Here is a 19600-nt window from a genome sequence, read left to right as displayed (position 1 = left end):
AGGAAGCCAGACAGAAATAGCGGACGTAGACCAGGAACTCAGGAAATCAAGAGTCAGAATACAGACTGTATGTTTAGGCAAATACTCACAGGTTCCACAGACAAGAGAGAAATTTGATAGCTTGCAAAGTTAAGGTCAGAGACACTAAACCTTCTTGCAGCCAAAAGGGGAAATTTGGTTCAGTATATGGGCAAATCTTGACCCACAAGTAGAAAAAGACATCTGGTTAGAATAGGGATGGGACAGATAGTTGGATTTCTTTTAAGTTTTTATAAAATTCTAGTTGTCCTTTCAGTTATTTCAATCATCATTCTGTTTGGGAATATACTGCTTCCCTGAGGAGAGGCCTCCCACGCGACACTATCAGACTATAAAGCTGTCTAAGGCATCTGTAATATTCAAATGGCTCAAAAAAGTACTGCTGTTTCTCCATCTTTTGTTTCAACTGCAGAATAGTCCATTCTTTGGTTATAGCAATTTTCTTCTTTAAATGTGTTGTCATCCAGAGGAAAATTGAAATTACCAATGCTCATCTCTGAGGCTCAGTTACAGAAGTCAAGAGTTTTCTGAATCCTTCTGAACATCTTATCTTTCTTCATGCTGATTAATAGTTCAGTTTGAAAGCTTATGCTAGCTTACAAAGTCTCTTAGTACTTTCATTTTTCATTGAAATATTCTGAATAGAATAAAACAGAATCATTTAAAGTCATGTTTAGGCAAAATAGGGGTTCTTCATTAAAAAAGAGAAATTTAGAGTGACATTCTATAGAAATACATTTCTGTAAAAAAGACGCTCACTGATGAACAAAAACAAAAACAGATGTAAAGACAGAGAAGCATCTATCAGATGCTCAAAACTCAGAGGGAAGGTAAGGGAGGGTGGGAGGAAGGGGGAGAGATCAACCAAAGGACTTGTATGCATGCATATAAGCATAAGCAATGGATGTGGACAACAGGGGGTGAGGTGAGGGGAGGATTGGGAGGATGAGAGGACACTGGGGAGATAAGGACACATTTGTAATATCTTAATCAATAAAGGGAAAAAGCTAAAAAAATAAAAAAGAAAAGAAAAGTAAGCTGACAGACAGAAATATCAATAAAATGGAATTCATTATAAAAAAAAAGATGCTCACATTCATGCAGTTCCTGCTGGGAGGGTGGTTTCTTTCTTACCATTAGACCCCTTACAAAAAGTCATTGCTTCCTTTAAAGATTTTGATTATTAATACATCTTAGGCATTGGAAAGGGATATTTTTAAACATTAACATAATATATATTTTAGACTCTTACATGGAAACCAACCATGGAGAAGCAGTGACCCTGTCTTTGTACTCCTCTCAGCTCACTTCACTCATTGGCTTTATTTATTTTTAAATATTTTATTGATTTCAGAGATGAAGGGAGAGAGATAGAAACATCAATGATGAGAGAGAATCATTGATTGGCTGCCTCCTGCATGCCCCACACTGGGGAATGAGCCCACAACCTGGGCATGTGCCGTGACCCAGAATTGAACCCCGGTTCATAGGTTGAAGCTCAACAACTGAGCCATGCCAGCCAGGCCACTCATTGTCTTTAAATTCGTGGTCCACATAGAATGCTTAGCACCTGAAGGAAAAGGCCTTGGGGAATGGCCTCTAAAACAAGGTGGGAGGTGCTAGAGAGGCAACTATATCTGGAGGGCTTTCCTGGGGCAGAGCGATTAGACCCAATCTGTGTGACCTAGAGAGAGGTAAACACAGGGAGATAATTATAGAGGAGAAAATTCCCATTAAATATATAGAATAACTTTCTCATAGTGATCTAAGACTTGCTATATTTTATTCATTTTTGGTTTATCAGTACAGAGAAGCGTTTCTGACACATATTAGCACTCAGTGATTACTTATTGAATAAATGAAGTAAAATAGGTGTAAGTGGCGAATTCCATTCCAGGAGCTACTAGAATGTAAGCTCTTTTTTTTCTTTATTGATTAAGGCATTACATATGTGTCCTTATCCCCACATTGCCCCCCCTCCACCCCTCATTCATGCCCTCACCCACCCTGGTGTCTGCGTCCATTGGTTAGGCTTATATGCATGCATACCAGTCCTTTGGTTGATCTCTCCCCCTTACCCCCAACCTCCCCAAAGATCTTTGATCATTTAGTTTACATGTGAATCCATGTACCTACATCTGTTCAGCCACATGGTTGATGCTCATGAAATATTTGCAGCTTCCACAATTGGAGGTGTATTCAAGGGCAGAATCATGATCTATTTGTCAGTGCTGTAAGAAAAATCAATGGAGTGTCATGAAATAAGGGGAATATTGAACTTGATGGCCTTTAAAGTCACTTCCAATCCTGAGAGTCTATCAGGAAAGTGACATGGAATGAGATTATCTATTTTATATAAAATATTAAAGTTAATAAAAGTAAAATGTGTATGTGTAGTAATGAAACCAAAATGTGGATGTTTGATTCTGAGTTCTTTGTCTCTCAAAATTGAAGAACGAAGTGGCAGCCAAAAAAGGTTAGTGGAACCAAAGTTTATTGCGAGAATCCTGTCCTGGAAAAGGTGCAGCTGGGGTTCCAGGAGCAGGCCAGGGTCCAGAGCTTCCTTTCCATGTACAGTCGGGAGCAGTTTAGCATCCAAGCCAATTCAAGTCTATTAGACCATGTGTGGAGGCCCCCATGGCCATAAGCCATGTGGATGCAGTGGAACCCATCGCCTGCCATAGGAGCATCCAGTGCACTGGGGAGAGAGCAGAGGAAACGTGTGCTTTTTTTGTGTATCTGCTTGTTAGTTCCTGATTGATCCTTTCACATAATTTTGCCTTTGGAACATCTCTGGGATTGGTTTCTATGCCTCACTGTTTTGTGATTGTGACCCGCAAGATGCCTGTCTTAGCAATATCCATACATTTTAAAGTTCTTGCCTCTGGAGCACGCTCTTCCTTCCCCACCAGTTGGGGGTGCCTGAGTAACTCCACCTCCTTGGGTTCCCACTTCTATTTCCCTGTCCGCATGGTCCCGATTCCTGACCACCTAACTCCCTTTGATCTCCTCAGTAACAAACCTGAGAGGTGAAGTGTTCGGACAATTATGTATTTCTGATACGGACAGGACATTATTTTTTTTAATTGAAATAACCATTTGCTTAAGATTTTTCTGATCTTTGGCTATATGTTATATTCATATTGATGTCTGTGTTTATTGTGCTTTTCAGCTGTTTTGTGCCAGCTTAGAAATGCTTAATCATCCTTATAGGATAAAAACTCATTTTTATCCTCTGATATTTTTAATCTATCTTATTCATATTATCTTGAGGTTTGGAGTGATTTGTTATTCTATCTTTCAAGAAAACCAATGATAACAAATCAAACCACTGGGAACTGATTTCAATTTTCATTGTTTAGGGTGGTTAATGAAGGTGATAATGCTGAAAAAGAATTGTGTAACTAACCTAGAAAATAATATTTAGAGGCCAAAATGTGGCAAAGGAACACAATTAAATATCTAGTTTTTAAATTATTGTTGTAAAAATTCTATGCACCTTTTGTTGTGAAGTGCTAGCAATTTTAGTATTCTCAAAACAAGAAAAAGGATAAATTACTTTATAACCTTGAAGAAGAGTTTAAAGCTCTGATTTTTGAATGCCTGGGATGAATGTGTTTAGAATGTCTTGAGGGGGTGTATGCTAACTATGAAAAACAATAGCTTATTAAATTTCAGGAAACTTTCAGTTTATTTGAGGGGGATATGGTAAATTGATTTTGCTAAATGTTATTTATAAGTGATAACATTTTCTTCTGAGTTTTTAGCTTCAGCACAAAGAAAGAAAAGCAGCACCTAATTGTTTAAAGGTTAGTGTATACTTAGTAGTGGGATTATATCTATAAATCATTGTTTTTACAGCATACTAGTAGATAATGAACAACAGAAAATTTTCTGTCAAAGGGTGGCACCACAAAACCTTAGAATCCTTCATCATCATCATCATCATCATCATCATCATCATCATCATCATCATGTGTTAAATATACACAGCTATTATCACTGAGGAATACTTAGTAATTCATGAATTTGGGTTTTTTTGTTTGTTTGTTTTGTTTTACTTTTGACAGTTTGAGTAGAGCCTGTCTCAGTATAGGCTTCTTTGAGTTTAAGTTACCTGGGGGTACTTTTTGTTCTTAGATTTGAATGTTCCTTTCCTTCTTCAGAATTGAGAAGATTTTAGCAATTATTTCTTCTGATATGTTCTCTGTTCCTTTTCCCTCTTGCTTCTCTTTTTGGGACTCCCTTAATGCATAATCTAGTCTATTTTGTGATATTCCATAAGTTTCTTGCGATTTCTTCACTTGTTTTTATATTCTTTTATTCTTTGTTTCTCTGATGTAGTAATTTCAAATGATCTGTCTTTGAGTTAGCAGATTCTTCTGTTTAATTATGCCCATTATTAAATCCCTCTAGTAAATATTTCAATTCAGTTCTTCAGTTCCCAGAATTTGTTTTAATCTTTTTTATAGTACTGTATTTATTTCTTTGTTGATAGTCTTATTTTGTTTATATATCATTTTTCTGATTTTATTTATTTGTCTATCTGTGTTTTCTTGTAGCACATTGAGCTTCTTTAAGACAACTACTTTTATTATTATTTTTTGGCCAGGTCATTCAAAGACCGACCTACCTTCCTTCCTTCCTTCCTTCCATCCTCCCTCCCTCCCTCCCTCCCTCCCTCCCTCCCTCCCTTCCTTCCTTCCTTCCTTCCTTCCTTCCTTCCTTCCTTCCTTCCTTCCTTCTTTCCTTCCTTCCTTCCTTCCTTCCTTCTGTTTCTTAAATCCTCACTGGAATATATGTTTATTGATTTTAGAGAGAGGAAGGGAGAGAGAAAGAGACGGGGGGTGGGGGGGGACATCAATCAGTTGACTCCCGTATGTGTGTCCTGACCAGGGATTGAACCTGCAACCTACGTATGTACTCTGACCAGGAATTGAAATTGCAACCACTTGGCTAATGGGATGATGTTCCAACCAACTGAGCCACCTTGACAGAGCCGGAGATCTTCATTTCTTTAATGTCAATTTCTGGAAATCTATTTTGTTCTTTTGAATGGGTCTTTTACCTTGTTTCTTCATGTGCCTTATTTTTTTTTCTTCTGGGATTTGTACATTTGAAAACAACTATTTCTGCTAGTCTTCATAGGCAGGCTTTGTAAAGGTAAGAACCTTCATCAGCCAGCATAGCTAGAAATTCTGGGGGACTTCTCAATCCTTTTCTGGGGATGCATCTTCTCTGGACTTGTGCTTATAATTTCTCAATTAGTGGGGTTCGCGGATTCCTTTTTCAGGTGTTTATAATCTCCTGCCTTTCCTGGTGTTTGTCTACCGTCCTGCAGGTTCTCTAGCACTGAGCTCCCTTTTGTTTTCAAGGGCCCCTATACATCCAAACAGTCTGGTTTCCCATCAGTGCTTGAGTCAGGTGAGACAGAAACCACTCTCTTGGGATACCCTGAGAATATGAGATATTGGATATACATTCCACTTTTTTCTTTCCTTCCCCAACGAAAACCCATGAATTGGACTTTTAATCCCATTTTCATCAAGCTATGCTCTCTTGGGAAAATGACTATCATGGTTGAGATGAATGGCTTTTCTTATTCATTTCAATGTGGCTCTTCTTGACTTTGAGCTTGCTTGGAATACTGCACTTAACTGATTTTTGGAGTTCTCATACAGCCGTTTGGGACTGTTTATTTCTGTTAAGTTTGTGGCTCTGTGGGGTTATGCAGTCTGGAACTTCTATTTCACCATCTTGCTGACATCACTCTATGGTTTACTTTTTAAATTTATTATTTTGTGGTATTTAATATTTTTATTCCATCTCACATGGTCTACTTTCATCAACACTTATGTAATTTTCCTTCCCTATTAGTTGATAGTATTTCCTTTAATACATATTAGATTCTTATACAAGAAATATTTAGCTCAGCTGGTGTTTTGCAGTGGTTGAACATTGACGTATGAACCAAGAGGTGTGATTCTCAGGGCTCATGCCCGGGTTGCTGGCTCAGTCTTTGGGAAGGGCATGCAGGAAGTAGCCAATTGATGTATCTCTATCATTGATGTTTCTATCGCTCTCCCTCTCCCTTCCTCTCGTTCTAAAATATCAATAAAAACATATTTTTTTAAAGAAATATTTAAAGGACACTTTATTGTTCCACTGATCTCTCTGTTGATTATTTTCAAGTACCATACTGTTTTGTTATTGTAGTTTTACAGTACAATTTTATATGAATACTAGAGGTCCAGTGCATGAATTCATGCACGGGCGGGGTCCTTCAGCCTGGCCGGCGATCGGGGCAGTCTCGCCCAGTCCTGATAGGGGCCAATTGGGGCCAGAGGTTGACTGGCTGTGGAAAGTTGGCTGTGGGGGCGCACTGACCACCAAAGGGCAGCTCCTGCATTGAGTGTCTGCCCCCTTGTGGTCAATGCATGTCATAGTGACCAATCAACCGGTCATTCGGTTAACCGGTTGTAACGGTTGCTGAGGCTTTTATATATATAGATGGCACAACCACCCTCATCTTATTTATTTAAAAAAAGTTTTATTCTCATCTATTTTTTTCTTTGTAGTTGAAGGCCTTTCTGTTACCCTCAAAAAGGGAAAAAAATGAAGGTTTTTGTTTTGTAATAACATTAAAGATAAAAAATAATTGCAATATCAGGCTTGCTTATGTGAATTTTGAAAAATTCATGTAATTCTCCTAATACAGATTCCATCCATATATTTTTAAGCTTACTCATAAATGTATTTTTTTTTATAAATTAGGCATTTTTCCTTGTAGTTTTAATGAGCAGTGTTTTCATTTTATAAAGGAAAATCCTTTGCATATTTTAACTTATAACTGGACAAACCCAATTATTCTTTCTTCAAGTATTTTCCAGTTGATTTTTTTTTTGTTTATTACATTAAACAAGGTTTTAATCAAATAACAATTTATTTTCTTCATAACTTTGTGCCTCTTTCTATCTCCCACATTACTAAATTGGCCAGTAGTTCCTGAAAAGTAGGGGCAATGCTGCATTTGGGTTCAAATTATGATCTTTGGTGTCAGGTAAACCTAGTCTATAAACCTTGCTTTACCACTTACTAAGTGTCATTGTAATCTCCTTATAGTGGGAGTTAAGTTGCAAACTGACCTCCCTAAGCCTCATTTTCCAAATCCGTAAAATGAGAATAACAACAGTTCTTCATGCAGTTTTTCATGAGGAATAAGTAGCTACTTATACAGCACATGTAATACAATAAATATTATTGATGATGCTGAATAAAGAATTAGTGAGGAGCATTCTTGTATTATTACTTACTTTAATAAGAATAAACATTATGTTTCACTATCAACTATAACATTGAATTTAGATTTAATAATAATATTCTTTGATCCATAGTTTGTTTATCAATTAAGTACTGTATGGTTATCTGAACATCAAAGCCAAGAGCAAAGTCATAATTCCTAGCTCCCTCTATGGAAAAAGGAAATTTATCATTACTTTGTCTCCTCTTTTCTCTCAGTTAGTTTGTTCCAGAATTACAGACCTAGTTTATTATTATAAATATACATTCTCTTAAATTATGGTTTTAGCTTTTGCTTTTATGTTTATAAATATATTTTGATTGATGCTGGTATTTAAATAAAACTTGAAAATGGAGATCATAGATCTTTGTATTTCCCCTAATGTTGTGGTTTGGCACCAAATTAGTCAAGTGAGAGATTTTTCAAAACACAGAGAATAAGCCAGCTGTTTCTTTTTTTATTATTGCTTAAAGTATTACAAAGAGTATTACATATGTCTCCTTTTTTTTTCCTCCCCTTGACCTTCCCCTGGCCTCCCCTACCCCCCAGTGTCTTGTGTCCATTGGTTATGCTTATATGCATGCATACAAGTCCTTCGGTTGATCTCTTACCCCCCACCCCACCAACCCTACCCGGACTTCCCACTGTTGTTTAAGCCAGCTGTTTCAATCCACTCTTCTAGAAAAACATGATTTTTAGGGGTCAAGCAAACAATGGAAGCTCCTATATTTTTTAGCAGTTGTGATTCTGTTACTAAATATCATTGTGAAAGAAATCATTGATAGAAGTCATGTTTTTCCTTAAGTCATCTTTCCTTCCTTTGCTAATAAAATAGAATCTACTTCATTTTTCAAGGTCACCCAGGAAAGCAACATTGATATTTATAGAAAATTAATTGAATCCTACAGTTTCAAACAAACCTTCTTGATGAGAATGTATAGTAGAATATTACTAAATGAGAACTTTTTCTATTTCCTTTATGAACTTTTTAGAAGTTTTGATGAGTAAATTATAGGAAATGGCTTTAGAGAAAGAAACTTCAGTGATTTCTGTCTCTTCTATCAGTTTGAAATCAGAGCCTATATTGGGATTAAGTTCTGTGGACATTTGAGAGCTATCTTTGCTATCTTTTTGTTAACCTGGAGTGGAAATATTCATTTGGAATTCACTTTTGCAAGAGTGCATTTTCTATAGCATATACAGGCAGTCCTCAAGTTACATCGGACTCACGTACGTCGTTTCGTGGTTAAGTTGCCATCTCCCATCTACACTAATAAAAGAGAAACATGGTAATTGGCGTATGACCGCTACCCTTTTCATTGGCTAATCAGTGAGATATGCAAATTAACTGTCAGCCAAGATGGCGGCCAGCAGCCAGGCAGCTTGAAACTAACATGAGGCTCCGTTGCCTCAGTGACAGAGGACTCCAACGTTCCCCGCCTGCCGCTGCAGACCTCTGAGCCTGCAGTTTCAAACATTGTAACAAATACCGCCGGACTTCAGTGAGCAGATTTGCAACATTGTAAGCAAAGGCCAGAAACCTACTTTCAGGAGCGGAGGCCTAAGAGCTGGAGCCAAGCCAAGCTAAAGCTGGCCCAGAATAAAATAAAAAAAGGAAAAAAGGAGCGGTTGGGAGTTCAGTCACCCCCAGCCTGAAAACAGCCCTCAGCCCCTCACCCAGACTGGCCAGGCAGCCCAGTGGGGACCCCCACCCTGAAGGGTGTGTGACCAGATGCAAATAGCCATCATCCCCTCACCCAGGCTGGCCAGGCACCCCAGTGGGGACCCCCACCCTGATCCAGGACACCCTTCAGGGCAAACCAGCCAGCTCCCACCCGTGCACCAGGCCTCTACCCTATATAGTAAAAGGGTAATATGCCTCCCAGCACTGGGATCAGTGGAGCCGAGAGGCCTCCCGGCACCGGGAACAGCATGACAGGGGGCAGCGCCCAAACACCCTGATCGGCTCTGCTCTGTGTGTGACAGGGTGCAGCACCCCAACACCCCCCCCCCCCCGCCCTGGGGCCCTGCTCTGTGTGTGACGGGGTAGAGACATAACCTCCCCATCGGCCCTGCCCTGAGTGTGAGAGTGGCGGCGCCCCAACCCCCTGATCGGCCCTGCTCTGTGGGTGATAGAGGGTCGCGCCCCAACCACCCCCCCTGCCCCCCCACGGGCCCTGTTCTGTGTGTGACGGGGTAGAGCCATAACCTCCCCATCAGCCTTGCCCTGAGTGTGACAGTGGCGGTGCCCCAACCCCCTGATCGGCCCTGCTCTGTGGGTGATAGAGGGCGGTGCCCCAATCCCCCCCAACCCCCCCATGGGCCCTGCTCTGTGTATGATGGGGTAGAGCCATAACCTCCCATCAGCCCTGCCCTGAGTGTGACAGTGGCGGTGCCCCAACCCACTGATCTGCCCTGCTCTGTGTGTGACAGGGGACAGTGCCCCAACTCCCCTATCGGACCTACTCTGTGAGTAACAGGAGGGAGCTCCCCAACCCCCTGATGGGCCCTGCTCTGTGCATGACAGGGTACGGAGCCCCAACCCCCCTGATGGGCCCTGCTCTGTGTGTGACAGGGGGCAGTGCCCCAACCCCCGGATTGGCCCTGCTCTGTGCGTGACAGGGGGTGGCGCCGCAACCTCCCCATCAACTCTGCCTTGAGTGTGACAGGGGGTGGTGCCCAAACCCCCCAATCGGCCCTGCTCTGAGTATGACGGGGGGTGGCATCGCAACCTCCCGATCCGCCCTGCTCTGTGCATGACAGGGGGCGGCGCCCCAACTCCCCAATCGGCCCTGCTCTGAGCCCCCGACCAGGGGCTGCACCTAGGGATTGGACCTGCCCTCTGCCACCCGGGAGCAGGCCTAAGCCAGCAGGTCGTTATCTCCCGAGGGGTCCCAGACTGCTAGAGGGCACAGGCCAGGCTGAGGGACCCCCCCTTCCCCCTGAGTGCACAAATTTTTGTGCACCGGGCCTCTAATTTATTTATATATTAAAAAAAGTTCTGTCATTTTGATGTATGTACATATGTGCTTTATGTTTTTTATTACTTATTTACCACAAATAAAGGTCAGCAATTGTTATTTTTTATTTATTTATTTATTTATTTTTTTTACTGTTTCACTTCATTACTGCTGTGTATGTGCTCCATGTGAGTGACATAGGTGCTTATGTAGGCGTGTCCCGACTTACGCCGGAATGGATCTCCTATGTAATCTAAGGACCTACTGTACAAATATCAAGTTGAAAATGGATTGTGTTAATTCAGTACAATGTCCTTTTATATATAAAAAGAATTCAGGTATTTATTTTTATTGCCTTGACTAGTGAGTTTCCTCAGATTATTTAGGCAACCTTAGCATTGGATTTTAATACAAAACACATGTAATGAGTAATGAGATATGGGGAAAATCATTTGGCATAAGGTTTAGAAAATCTTAAGGGCAGATTTTTAATTATTGCTTTAGTGTATTGTGAACAATTTCACAGAAACATAAAATAATAATACAGAGACAATGTCTACTGTTGGAATATAGTACTTTTGGATTGTATTGTTTCAATTCTTTGCAATAGCAACCTATTAAATTATATGCTATACATTAAAGAGTTAGTTCAGTTATCAGAAATTGTCTTCTCTATACTATATATGTCTTCTTTTTCCTATATACAGAAAGGAAAAAATTACTTTTTCAGAGGATTATTTTACAGAAAACTAATTACACAGGAAAAAGGAATGCAACATTGGAAGTGATAAAAACCTATCCTCAGCTCAATCTGTCCTCTTTTAGAAATTTTGAAAACTTATGCAACTACTTAACATGCTAACTTCTATAGTGTTCTGCATAGAATATGTACTCTGAAAGCATTGAGTGCTTAAATAATTTATTTTTATTAAGAAAAGTTAGGTGAAAATATTATATATATTTGAAACAAAACATGGGGATAGACCAAAGCTATTTGAGTGGCTGAAGTCTTAGAATTTTTTTAAAAAATTCTTGTTAACTGATGTAGCCTCTATCTAACTTATATTAATATTTACAAATACCACATTATGAGTAATACCAATACCTAATGATATTACCCCATTTCCCAGTTTCTTGTTGTTGAAGAAAGGGAGTCATTTGTCTATTTTCTTCATTCATTTCTACAGTAAGGTTTATTTTGCATGTTTTAGCCCAGGCGCTGGCTGAGTGTCAGAGGTACAAACGTTGTTATGGCACACTCCCATGCTTGCAAATGTGTTCTAGCTAACAAAGAGAACAGATATATAAGCAAATCATTTCACTACAAATCACTTCTCAACACAAGGCCTAAGGCTTCCCGGTGGTTATGAATAATAAGGCAGAAGTTATTTGTATTCATTGTCATGTATAATATTTTTGACATGAGTGTGTGCTGAAGGAGGTCCTCAAGAAAACACTGTTGCCAGTTGACCCTCAAGCTGGGCCCAGGCTATCGGAGGCTCCACACCCTCCTCCTCTGTCCTTGGAATCTAAGGAGCCATTTGCAAGGATGTAACCTGGAGAAAGCAATCTGTTGTTGGAGATCGTCAGGATGGTATATGTGACTGAACCCGGTTAAACCCAATTAAGATTTTGGTGGGCAGGTACAGAGAGCTACTCATGTGTGGCTACCCAGCACAATCCTTCTATGTAAGTTTCCTTGATTGTTAAACCTGCCACCTACCAACCTGTAGTGGCTTGCCTCTTTCTTTGGTTTCTCCTTGTCCTCCATTTATGGAGGCAGTTTCAGATTTCACCCTGGAAGCTCTGGAGGTTTTGAATCAGCAGTGTGTAGCATGAGAAGAGAACTGGAGGAATACATCTTGGAGAAGGTCTAGATTTAAGAGAAAATTAACAGAGGACTTAGCAATGGGACTAAACAGAACTGATTGGTGAAGTATGCAGGAAACAAAAAGAAAAGCCTGATTTATAAGGTAATCATACATCTTAATTTGCTTGAAACAGTTCAAAATTTCTTTTTTTATTGATGTCACTTCTGGCTAGCGTCACCTTTCTCTCACAGAAGTGTTCAGCCTACTATGTCCCCCTAAAGAGCTCTGAGTCCTCTCTTAGAGCTCTTATCACACACTGGTGATTATTTTTCTCAAACGGACTATAAATACTTATGAGAAAGGCAGTGCCTAATTCAATTGAACTCAAATAATAGAGATGTGACTATGTATATAATATAGCACTAGCTGCAACAAGGAAACCCCAAAATTAAGTGGTGTATGATAATGGAAAATTATTTATGGCTCATGTAGCCCAAATTGTTTTGTGTATTTTTTAATGCTCACCCAAGCATATGTTTTTATTGATTTTAGAGAGAAAAAGATAAAAAGAGAGAGAAACATCAATGTGAGAGAGAAACATTGTTTGGTTGCTCCCATACACACCCTGAGACCCCAATCAGGGCTTGAAACTGCAATCTTTTTGGTGTATGGGATGATGCTCTAACCAATTGAGCAACCCAGTCAATTTTCTCTCTAAATGCCAATGTATATACATTTTAAGACAATTCTTCTATAGAAAATTTCATTTTTATATACACATATGAAATAAATATCAACAAATGTGAGATTATTACCAGCCATAGTAATTTATTACACCAGTTGTAGGTATGTCCCGGCATTCAAGGCCTTGTTAAGTGGTTTGCTAACGACTTTGGGAGAATAAAAAAGAGAATAAAGGGATTCATTAAATACCTTATATAGAAGTTGAAGTAAACAAAAAGAAAAACAATAATAATAATAATAACATATTTAATGTTCATTCATTTTAACTGTCAGTTATTGTGGAATTACTTTCTTTAGGTATATCTTTTAGAGAGGTAATTGTCCTAGCAGTGAAAAGAATTAAAGTTATTTTTCTGTCAACTTCTTCAAATAAGTTGGTTAATTACTAAAGCAGATTTATATTTTATTACAAGTTAACAGGTTTGCATTGAACTCATTCAAATATTTTTTCTCATTTCATATTGCATATCTTGAAACTGAATTAGAGATATTTCTGAGTCCCATCAATAGCAAGTTGAATGTTGTTCCATTTTATTAGTATTGTTTTTATTTTACTTTTTAATCTAAAAATAATCCACTTTCTCTTTTCATTTAATAGAGGATATAGAAAATAGTAATAAGCAAAATATGAAAATTATTTATTATTGTCCAGAGAAAATCATGTTAGAGAATTGGAATGTCATCCCAGAAATTTTCTATTAATAGAACATGTTAGTTTTTTGTTTTGTTTCCTTTTAGAAAAATGAGATCACTTTGTAATCTGTTTTTTCACTAACATTATATCATAAACATAATCACATATTCTGCATTATTTAACAATCTCATAGTATTTCATAAAATGATGTATTGAAATTCATTAAGCAAATCCTTCAATACAAGTAGATTACATTCAGTTATTCCTTATTTCAAATAAGCTACAGTGAACATCTTTGTGGTTGAATCTTTGCCAGGCAATATTATTGGACTATGTCTAAAATGTCAAAACCATTAGTTCCCAAATTTTAGTATGCATCAGAATCATCTGGTGACTTACTCACACTCCCAAGCCCTAATAACAGAGGTTCTGATTAGGCAGATCTGGAATATGGTTTGGAATTCTGACTTTTAGCAAGCACCTTCTGTGATTCTCATGCATGGAGTTTGAGCATCACATTTTGAGAAACAATGCCCTTCAAGATATTGTAAATATTATCTTTTCCCTCAACTCCTTGCAAAAATGCCATTTTCCAGCAATAAAATAAGGTACATATTGCCTTGGTGTTCAGTTTTACATTTCTTTCCATAGTAAGGCTCTTTAACATTCTGCCTGGTACCTGCTAAAATTGTTCTATTCATTTTTGAAATATAATTGGTACATATTGATCTGGAATTTTTTAAAAGCCACTTGTTATGCTGTTTTTTTAATAGAAACGTTAGAATACAGACATGTACTGCTTCATCATTTTTATAATCCAGATAAAAAATACTACACTTTGTTTTCAATAGAGGTTTTCTATCAAAAAAGTTACTTCTTGAGTAGTTTATCTAAAAGAGAATGTCAAAACATTGTCTTTTATTAGGTAACCTAGGTTATATAAAGCATTTCTGCAGTTGCAATGCTATCACCAGAGTGAGCACCTAACTACTTATAGAAAAACTAGAGGTCCAATGAATGAAATTTGTGCAAGAATAGGCCTTCCTTCCCCCGGCTGCTGGCACCGGCTTCCCTCTGGTACCTGGGACCTGGGTTTTCCTCGCAGCCCCGGCTTCATCTGGAAGGATACCCAGTCTAATTAGTGTATTACACTTTTATTATTATAGATTATTATTATAGATGTTAACTTTGGTCATCTACATTCAATGCTCAGCTCTGCTAGACTCAACCTTTGTTCTTCTTTTTCATGTTTATCCTGAAAAAGGGCATCTACTTCCTTAAGTCATTAACTTCTCTGGAGAAATATGGGAAGTCACTTATGACCTGATAGCAATCCAAGAGCGTGGGTCCAGTTTGCAGTTCTGTCCTTGAATGAATACACTGAGCTTCACACACAGAGGCTCACTTTCTTAATCTAAAAGTTAAGAATGCCACATATGTACATTTTCTCTTTATTGTCTGTATTTTCCAGGTCACTAAACATTAATTTTGCCATTGGCTATTGTAAAAACTCAGAATATTTCATGAGTGGAACTGGTTTTAAGGTTTATTTTTGTACAACCTCTTGATTTTATGTCTCAGGAAATTAAAACCCAGAAAGGTTAAATGACTTTTTAACGCCACTTAAGTAGTTAGTAGTAGAGTTGGGCCTCCAATATTTAGCTCCTGATTCAATCAATAAGGATTATAATTAATTTCCAATGTTGATGTAGCACTGTCCTGATCTCAGTTCTGCTATCTTTTAAAATGAAAATGTGAGGCTTATTAAGTTATGATTGATTAGTTATCTGCACCCTGCCAGGGGCCATACTTGTTAGAGGTAGTATAACATAATGGTTTTTAGCTCCAGCTTTAGCTCAAGCTCAGTTTTGATTTGAGATCTCAACTTATTGCTGATCAACCATCCTATTTTGTTCAGGACTGGGTTGCTTTCCCAGACATGGGACTTTCAGTGCAAAGGTCAGAAAGTCCCAGGAAACCTGGAAGTTTTGGTCACCTTACTAACCATGTGGCTGTGTGACCAAGACATGCTATTCTATTTTACTAGAGGCCCGGTGCACGAAATTCATGCAAGGGGCTCGGCCCTTGCAGCCCTGGCTTCGTCCGGAAGGTCGTCTGGTCTAATTAGCATATTATGATTTTATTGTTATAGATTATAGATAGGTCTGTTTCTTTACATGTAAAATTGGAAAAGTAATAGGATCTAACTCAGAGGATTTCATTTAAATGAGATGGACTTTAAATGAGATGGAATATGTAAAGCACAGTACCATTTAATAAGGATTCAATTATTGTATCTGTTATTCTTATTTAAAATTTGTTCCAGTTTTATTGAGGTATAATTGACATACAGCCATGTATGTTTAAGGTATATCAGCGTAATGATTTGACTTACAAATATTTAAATTAAAATTTTTTTTCATTCAAATAAATAAAAGGAAATGCAGAAACAGAAAAAAATACTCTTTCCTTGTGATAAGAACAGTTAGGATTTACTTTCTTAACAACCTTTATATGTACCATACATCAGTGGTTCTCAACCTGTGGGTCGCAACCACTTTGGGGGTCGAATGACCCTTTCACAGGGGTTGCCTAAAACTATCGGAAAACACATATATAATTACAGTAAGATTCATAACAGTAGCAAAATTACAGTTATGAAGTAGCAACGAAAATAATTTTATGGTTGGGGGTCACCACATGAGGAACTGTATGAAAGGGTCGAGGCATTAAGAAGGTTGAGAACCACTGCCATACATCAATGTTAATTATAGTTATCATGTTGTATATTATATCCTTCTACTGCTTATTTATCTTATAATTAGATGTTTGTAACTTTTGACCACCTTCACCCAATTTCTTCTCCTGCCATCCCCACTTCTTGTAACCACAAATCTGATCTCTTTTTTTGTGTGTGTGTGAGTCTTTATTTTATATTAGAGGCCCAGTGCATGAAATCTGTGCACGGGTAGGGTCCCTAGCAACTGCTGGCTGCCAGCTGGGGCCTCCCTTCCCCGGCTGCTGGGGCCTTCCTTCATTCCGTGCCACCCCCTGGTGGTCTGTGCATGTCATACCGAGTGATCGAGCTCCCAGTTGGTTAAACTCCTGAGGGGACACTTTGCACACTAGGCTTTTATATATATAGATTTACGTGAGATCACACAGAATTTGTTTTCCTCTGTTTCACTTAGCACAATGCCCTCAAGGTCCATCCCTATTGTCACAATGGAAGGATTTCCTCACTTCTTAAGCCATTATTCTTGTCATTATTAATATTGTTAACAAAGCAAGTAGATTCCTCAAAACACAGGTTCTCAGAATCTAGGTTTTTATGTTTAGGATTTGAAATAAATGAACTTGGTTTTTAGTTTTGACCTATTCTTTATCTTCTGGGTGCCCTCCTTTTATCCTATTTATCCATAAAATTATACAATAAATCCAAGACTAAAAAGAGTCCACCATTGCATATCCTTTCACATTTTTCAGTATATAAATCAGAAAAAAACTTCTTTTTTTAAATCAGTATAGATAAATGAACTAGCCAAGACAGCATAGTGCTACAAAACGATAAAGGGAATTAGCCTGAATAATAATAATAATAATAAACAATAGTTATTATTTTCTTGAGTGAAAATTGTGCCAAATTTTGGTGCTTCAAATACTTTATATTTCTGCTCCAGACAATGAACCTGAGAAGTATATATTATTATTCTTAGTGTTCAGATGTGGTACCAACCTCAGTGAGCCTAAGTTACTTGCCAAAAGGTAATAATATAAAAAGCAATGCAGCAAGGATTCTAACCTAGATCTGAACTCTACAAAAATCACTACACTTTGGGAAAAGTACTTTGCCTCCCTGGGCTAGTATCTTCACCTGTAAAACTAAAAAGGAAAGTAATTGCCATTTATGATTGCTTATCATATTGCATGCAGGTAATGAGCTATGCACATTACATGCATGATCTCATTTCATTCTTGTGGGTAAATATCATTCCCATTTTTGTAATAAAGAAACAGAAAACTTGGAGAGATTAAGAACACTCTTAAGCACACAACTAGCAAAGTGTTAATGCAAGGATTCTAAAAGCCAGCTTGTTATCTGATAACATTTGGTGACTCAATCATTCTGAGTACATGGATGTAATAAATGTTACTAGAGTAGACTTTCCAATCACTTGGAACTAATTATTGCTCATGTAGCAGTAAATGTTTTTCAACTAGAATCAAATTATCAAAATTTCTACTTTATTCTAAACTTTATTTGCCTTGGCATGTGGTTAACATGGATCAAATTTGAAAAATTTAGCTGTGATTTAAATAACGTTCTACTGGGTCTTCAGATAGTCTTTTCATGTCCTTTTAAAAAACTCTCCTCACAAAATCTTATTGTAAACATTTGCAAAGAATATTCAAGTAACATGAGACATATGAAAATATGTGTTACAAATATGGTCCTAAGTATGAAGAAAAAAAATAGGACTCATTTTCTTCCTCTCTCTTCATAGGCATGTATGTTATGTCAAAATATATATATTACAGTGAATTTTTTTGCAATTGATTTCATGGAAGGTAGAGAATATTTTTATTTAGTCTCTATTTTATAGAATTTATGCACAAAACTTATATAATCTAATATTATTAAAGAGGTCAGTTAACTGCAACAACTGAGCCACCCTAAATATACTGGTGAACAAATTTACTATTTTAAAAATAAATCTAGATTTCAGTTATTCATTCTAACCATTTTACCAAATATTGTTCTGTTAATGTCATTGCCCCCCCCTCCTTTTTAACATTTTTTAATGTATACGTTTCCTTTCATTTCTTTCTCCAAAAGTATAAAGCCATCACGTAATGATAACTGACAGGGCTTTGGTTGGTTACATATACTTTCTTGGGCTTTTGCCATAGGCCTCTGAGGAAACGCTGCATTCCTGTAATGAAGAGGAAGACCCTTTGCGAGGCATGGAGCCCTACCTTGTGCGGAGACTCTCCTGCCGCAACGTTCAGCTTCCCCCTCTTGCCTTCAGGCAGTTGGAACAAGCTGACTTGAAAAGTGAATCAGAGAACCTGCAAAGACCCACCAGCCTCCCCCTGAAGATCCTGCCTCTGATCGCTATCACGTCTGCAGACTCTAGTGGGTGAGTGCCCGTGGGCGACGTTTCCCCATTTTATATTTTGGATGTCGATTGCTTTTTGTAGTCTTTTGAGACTTTGTGGCTCATTGCTTGACTTGTGTGGGAAGAAAATGGGGTTTCTAGAGCCAGAGGAAAGAAAGGTGATTTCTCTCAGGTAAAGTCACTACCTCTGCAGGAATAGATGTTTTAGTTAAAATGTTTTATGAGGAGAAGAAAGATATTGGTGAAGGATAATAAGCATCTGGAAAAAAGAACTTGGAGTTACAAAATTAATATTGATCATACATAATTTAATAGAAAATTCTTAACAGATAGAACTCATGGACAAATTATCACAAAGGTGTACAATATCTGGAAACAGTAGGCAACGTTCATTGATACAAAGCAAATTTAGAATCAAGAATAGATTGTACTTTATTTAGAATCAAAGGAAATATGCAATTATATTAATGAACCTAATAATTTGGCCTTTGACATTTTGAGGTATTGCTTACCAGAATACTATTTCAGTTTCCAGCATACAGCGGTCGTATTTGGCATGAGTAAATATAGAAGAATCATACACAGTTCTGTCACCATATGTATTTCCTACTTTGCAGAGTATTTGTGTTTTTATTCTTCTGTTTACCAATGAGGTTTTACTCATTCATAGCAATGTCACCAGGTGAACAACTGTGAAAGAAACTGAGGATAGTGGGCACATACATTATTTGTTCTTTTGGCCAAAGAACATTTGCATTTTTAAGAAGCTTGGATAGAAAAGAAAGAAAAGGAAGCCAGTAGGCCAGTGATGGCGAACCTATGACACACATGGAGGAGACATGCGAACTCATTTTTTTTGGTTGATTTTTCATTGTTAAATGGCATTTAAATATATAAAATAAATATCAAAAATATAAATCTTTGTTTTACTATGGTTGCAAATATCAAAAAATTTCTATATGTGACACGGCACCAGAGTTAAGTTAGGGTTT

At 37.8% G+C, this 19600-nt stretch overlaps 1 protein-coding gene across 1 annotated transcript in view; it reads left to right on the top strand.

The window, feature by feature from the left end:
• PDE4D (phosphodiesterase 4D) overlaps nucleotides 1-19600 on the top strand; it is a 1246395-nt gene that overhangs the window by 376099 nt on the left and 850696 nt on the right. The window contains exon 4 of the mRNA XM_036308159.1: nucleotides 18400-18629. Within this exon, the coding sequence (XP_036164052.1) occupies nucleotides 18400-18629 (230 nt within the window). The remainder of the gene's footprint in view (nucleotides 1-18399; nucleotides 18630-19600) is intronic.

This window comes from Myotis myotis, unplaced genomic scaffold, assembly GCF_014108235.1.
Source record: "Myotis myotis isolate mMyoMyo1 unplaced genomic scaffold, mMyoMyo1.p scaffold_m19_p_5, whole genome shotgun sequence".
Lineage (NCBI taxonomy): Eukaryota > Metazoa > Chordata > Mammalia > Chiroptera > Vespertilionidae > Myotis > Myotis myotis.
This window is presented reverse-complemented; position numbering and strand designations above follow the sequence as displayed.